Source organism: Phaethon aethereus, assembly GCF_964289735.1.
Source record: "Phaethon aethereus genome assembly, chromosome: 2".
NCBI classification, from domain to species: domain Eukaryota; kingdom Metazoa; phylum Chordata; class Aves; order Phaethontiformes; family Phaethontidae; genus Phaethon; species Phaethon aethereus.
The window spans coordinates 137,356,802-137,362,424 of NC_138582.1; the positions used below are offsets into that span (position 1 = coordinate 137,356,802).

Consider the following 5,623-nt stretch of genomic DNA (forward strand, 5'->3'; position numbering starts at 1 on the left):
TCTTAACAATGCCATATATGAACAACATTTAAAGTAACTTTACATCGTAACAGCGTCTTTCATCTAAATTACCCAATGTTCTATTTAAATTTACGATGACATCACAGCATTTTGTCTAAACTATCTGATTTGATTTAGGTTCAACAGGGCAACTGGATGCGTGAGGGGGGGCTCATTCCACACAAAATCAGTGAAAAGATAAATAATGCCGATCATGGAGGTATAACCTGAAGAGGAACGAAACGGATGCATCCGGCGTAGGGACACAGACCCTTACTTCCAAGGGGGTCTAGCCTGCCTCACCAGCCCAGGCAGCGAGCCGCAGCCGCTCCGCAGGACGCTGGCGGCCGCGCCCCCGGCAGCCCCATCCCCGGCCTACTCATGCCGAAACTACTGACGCGCTTGCTCGGGGCGGCTCCCCTGCCGGCCCCGGGCCCGCGCCGCAAGGGCTCCGGCCGTGACCGGACCGCACGGCGCGGCCTGCACACCCCCACCGGCGCCGCGGGCTCTACGTCGCTCCCCGCCACCGGCAGTCGGAAGCGCGTCACTCCCAACGGCCGGGAGCCCGCCATTCCGCACCCCTGCCTCACTGGATGGTGCGTGACGCCATCGGAGCGCGCCGCGGCGAGTGCCGTCGCCGCCGCCCGCAGCATGGCCGTGGCCGGGGAGGCGGCGCCGCTCGCTCCGCCGCTGCCCGCCGCCGCGATCCCCTCCTTCGCCGTGGCCCGCGGCCTGGTGGGGCGCCGCTACTCGTGCCTGGTGGTGGCTCCGCACCGCAGGCACGTCGCGCTGGCGCCGAGCTACCTGGGCCGCAAGCGCAGCGGCATCCGCGCCCAGCTCGACGCCGAGCTCCTGCGCTACTCGGAAAGGTGCGGCCGGGGAGGGGGCTCGGGCCCCTCCCGGGGCGCGAGGAGGCCTCAGCCCGCCTGTGGTCCCCACTTCGCCGCCTGGGCCCGCCGCGGCCCGGGGACACCCCCCCGCCCGGTGGTGGCTGTCTCCGGCCTAACAGCTAACGGTGCCCCCTTCTCCTTCCAGCCTTCAGGGTGTCCCGCTGGCTTATGACAACATCAAAGTGGTGGGCGAGCTCGGGGACATTTATGACGACCAAGGATTCATCCACCTGAACATCGAGGCGGACTTCGTCATCTTCAGCCCCAAGAAAGGGAAAAAACTGGTGGTATGTAAACGCGTTGACGTCTCACGGGGCATATTTTTTTGTTAAATAATCAAAGTTCGGCTTACCTCCATCATCAGCAGCGGTCTGGGACTTAGGTGGAGGTATATTTTAGTTTGTTGGTGTATGAGCAGTTTACAATAGGTTGTTAGCAGTTTATAGAGTAGTAGTTTTTATTTTCATCTATTCCTACTGTCTGTTCCTATATTTGTTAGATTTATATGTCATATTTAGATGCTATTACAACATTGTATCACAAAGATTGCATGTTATTAAATACTACGTCGTAATTTTGTATATCAGTCATATCAATGCTTCTTTCTGAAGAGCAGATAATTCTCAAACAGGTGTGTTTGTTCTTATTTAATAGTGGCAGGGATGTTTAGGATGTTCTCGTGGGTTTCTTTCCTTCAAGTACAAGAGCAGTACATCAAGTTGAAGCCTGCCTTTCAGCAAAAGGAAATGTATGGCTCACAGAACAGCTTTAAGCTTCTTAATAGCCTTGCATCAGCACTTGTGGGGAAAAAAAAGTTGAGAGTTGGCTTACAGTCGTTGTTGTGCCATACCTTTTGCAGCATAGCTTGTGTCTTTCTAAGTGTGATTAAGAAATGAACGTGTTCCCTTGCTAGGAAGAGAATGGAAAAACCTTCAGTGCCTCTCATTCATCCTTGGGAAAAACAAAGGTGAATAAAGTTTGACATGCAAATGTGTCAGAAACCCACTGAATGGAGTACTTAAAAGCTTTTCATGTGTCGTCTGTATCTTTAGCTGCTAAGTACTGCTGTGACAGCATGAAGGCCGTTTTAGGGAAGTAAATCAGACTTAAAATGGCTTTAAAGCAACGTTAATGGCTGTAGTGTGAGGAAAGAATTACCTGTTCTATTAAGGTACTTACTGTGGCTAAATCCCAGGTTTTGACTTTCTTTCTCTTGCAGGTGTAAATTCAGTTCTGTTTTGAGAGGAATTGAAATTAAGAGTGTATAGGAATAGCTTTGATTTTAATGAAATGTTAGCTTATTTGATAGATAAACTGACTTTGCAACTTGTGCATAACCTCTTGTTGAAAAGTGTCCATATAGGAAACCACATGTGCATTTAAAGGGATAATCTTTACTATAGCTTCATATGACATTCTTTTGCTTTTTTAGGGTATAATTAATAAAGTGGCCCCTAGTCATATTGGCTGCCTGATACATGGATGCTTCAATGCTTCTATCCCAAAACCTGAACAAATGTCGATTGTACAGTGGCAAGAGCTGGGCTTAAAAATAGGGGATGAACTGAAATTTCAAGTATTGCACTTGGATTCTGATGCAGCTGGGGTGTTCTTCATTCGAGGAGGACTCACTAAAAGCAGGTATTGTGCCCTACTAGAGAATGTTTTAAACTGCTTTAATGCCAAATGATTTGAATTAACATCTTAATCTTTAAGCTTTCTTATTTTTACACCAACGTGTGTCTATATATAGCCTGTGTTACTTATCTTAAACCAAACTTTCTAGTGTTAAGGACTTGCATGGAAGTTTTGGGTTTTTTTTTTTTAAAAGTAGATTTTTTTTTTTTTGAGCTTTAAAAATCTGAGTGTGCTGACCTATGAACTGTTTATTGTATAAATAATACACGTTCAAAACAGCACCCCCAGACATCTAGAGTAGCAGTGTTTATGAAAATGCATAGACTTTTCAAGTGAAAACACTCCAGTTCCTGAACACGTTTACATTGTCGTTTACACACATGCGCACGCATGCACACATTACAAAACCACAAATAGTTATATGTGGATGACTTAAATGCGTGATGAAACATAAGAATATCAAAGATGATATGAGAAAATGCGTCACCTTCCTCCTTTCGCTTATGCCACTAAATTTTTAGAGCAGCTTGCTAAAAATCGTAATAGTGATATCTTTAAAAGAGTTCATTTGGATTCTTCTTTAAACGGTAATTTGCTGGGTAATTTTTTGCTACCAACGTGGTTGTGTTTTTACTTAAATGTACAGTATAACTCCTAATGACAAAATCATACAACTTTTTTTTTGTTTTATTTTTCTTTTTTTAATCTGGAAGGTTGCTCTGGATTATTTCAGTGAATTTACAATGAAACTGAATGATTTTTTCCTCAGTGTCTCTGGGGACATCTCTTCCATGGTTTTTAACTGCACTCATTCCATATTTTTCTTCCTAGACATTTTCTCCATTGCTCTCAGTTGCAAGGTACCTGCTGGGTTTTTTGATTTTGTTTGTTTGGGGTTTTTTTCTTCTTTTTTTGATGTTTCTGGCATCACCTTTGTTTTAACTGTATAGACTTCAGCAAGGCAATTGCTTGGTGAAACCAGCAGCGTATCTCATGTGTCATTGAACGGGCCATTGGCTCTGCATGTTTGTGAATAACTTTTTTTAAAAAAGCTTTATTATACAATTTGTTGTTATGAATTAGTGCATGAAGGAGTACAAGAAAAGAGGAAATATCAAAATGGTCTGTACAGCATTTTAAAGAAGAAATTTAGGCTAAGATTTGAAAGAGAATATTGATTCTGTAAGAAGAAAGAAGCCAGTCACGTAATAGAAATCACCCTGAAAGTCTTAAACTGGCTTTATTTTCTGTAACTGGAGTATCATGTTCTTTATTTGTTGGGGTTCTTTAGCAAATACTTACATCTTATCTACTTGGTGTAAATACTGTGTTTTAGCAAATTTTGGCTTTTCACTGTGTGAGGTGCACTTAGATGTCTCTACTTCAGCTTATTTTGTATATTTCTTTACAGCATGCAGCCCAAACAATCTGAGACTGTCACTGACAGTACAAATGGAGATGAAATTCAAAAGCTTGACCACCAGGAATATGGCTTGAATGACTCTGGGGGAGATAATGTCACAGAGGACCCTCTAGGTGAGACGGATAACACTGGGAGGGAAAATGCAGATGAGCAAAGTGTTGATGCTGTGAATGGATTATGTGATGATAAAAACAAGAAAAAGAAAAAAAAGAAGAAGCATAAGAAAGAAGAACAGGAACTTGTATTGCCTACCAGTGACTCCAGCGGTTACCAAAGTGACCATAAAAAGTCAAAGAAAAAGAAAAGAAAGCATTGCGATGAAGTTGAAGAAAGTGAATTATCTCAGCTGTCACAAGAACCCAAAGCTAAAAAGAAAAGGACTAAAGTCTGAAGTGCCTTTCCTGAATAAGATGTCAGACATTTTTTAGAAGCTTCCAATAAAATCCTGTTTTCAAATTGTATATTCCTTTACTAAACAGTCTGCGCTGCTAGGTGGGAGGATACTTGTGTGCATATGTGCACCAACAGCTTTAAAGGCAGAATCTTTTAAAGAAGTGATAGAAGAAATGGAATAGAGGCAGTATCTGCCTCTTTACTGGAACATAATTTACAGGAACACATACATGACCTCCGTGTCTGCTTCCTGATTGCATGCATTAACCAGTACTAGTTCTGGTGTTTGCTACTCTAATTCCATTTTCGCTGCTCAGTGTTTTTATAAGAGTAGATTAGGCTTACCTTTGGGGTTTTAGGATATACACCTGCATTGCATGGGCCTGAAAAGAGTTTTTTAAAGAGTTTTGTTTTTTTTTTTTTAATTGTAGTAAGGGACCATGAATGCCCGTGAATGAAACTGCAGCCTGACTTAAAGGTTGAGCAAATGCCTGAGTGTCTTGGATCTTTTAAAACACCTTTGGCAGTACTCTAGAAAAAACACTATGATCAGTTGATTCAGAGCAAGCAGGGAAGACAGGAGAAGATTAATTTGTAATGGGCTAGACTACCACTGAGAGAGAGGCTGGTAAAGCAGTTGGTAATGGGACATACTTTGAATCAAGCTCACTGACTTCACAGTTTTCTTTAAAAAAAAAAAAGTTAAAGTGCAACTCCCAACTTTTTGTGCTAGTTGTAACCTTCAAACTTTGCTCTCTAGAATAACAGGTCCTACTGTCAGTATTTTCCAAATTGCTGGAATTAGTGGAAAGTTCTGACAATGGGAAAATGACAGTCAAAATTTAACAAGTGTTCCTTTATTAAGAACTAATTTTCTTTGTGTACGGATATGATAATTTTTTGAATATCAGTACTTTCGGTTGCAACTCTGTTCTGTTGTGAGGAGTTCTGGGGAGAACTGTAGTGTGACATGGACTAGGCTAAGTCTTTAATTGAGGTAGGAAGCCATGATTACTTTGGTGATGATTTACCAATATTGAGTATTACAGGAAGACATAAGCAGCTCTTTGGAAGCTTTATAAGTAAACAGCACGTATGTGGAAACTTGCTGTTTATCTGTCTGTTAGGTGACAAAACATTTTGCTCTAGGGATTATGCTGATGCTATTAGCTCACTTTACTGGGTTTATATACAGTGCCTAACAACATATCCATTCACATTGAACATGTTCTGAATTTAAAGTGTGACAATGCTTGTTTTAGGGCTCACTTTATGCTAT

General features: G+C 42.3%; 1 protein-coding gene across 1 annotated transcript; it reads left to right on the plus strand.

Moving 5' to 3' along the window:
* The first annotated feature begins 484 nt into the window (after positions 1 to 484).
* POLR1F (RNA polymerase I subunit F) lies at positions 485 to 5,372 on the plus strand. Its single transcript, XM_082015245.1, has 4 exons — positions 485 to 869; positions 1,036 to 1,177; positions 2,323 to 2,531; positions 3,940 to 5,372. The coding sequence occupies exons 1-4, from the start codon at positions 652 to 654 to the stop codon at positions 4,340 to 4,342; spliced, it is 972 nt and encodes a 323-aa protein (XP_081871371.1). The 5' UTR covers positions 485 to 651; the 3' UTR covers positions 4,343 to 5,372.
* The last annotated feature ends 251 nt before the right edge of the window (positions 5,373 to 5,623 follow it).

What these genes read in the sequence shown, in the direction of transcription:
- POLR1F (XM_082015245.1), top strand. Translation starts at nt 652, where the DNA reads ATGGCCGTGGCCGGGGAGGCGGCGCCGCTCGCTCCGCCGCTGCCCGCC. An exon ending in CTCCTGCGCTACTCGGAAAG is followed by an intron (nt 870 to 1,035) that starts GTGCGGCCGGGG and finishes TTCTCCTTCCAG; the next exon opens with CCTTCAGGGTGTCCCGCTGG. An exon ending in GGAGGACTCACTAAAAGCAG is followed by an intron (nt 2,532 to 3,939) that starts GTATTGTGCCCT and finishes ATTTCTTTACAG; the next exon opens with CATGCAGCCCAAACAATCTG.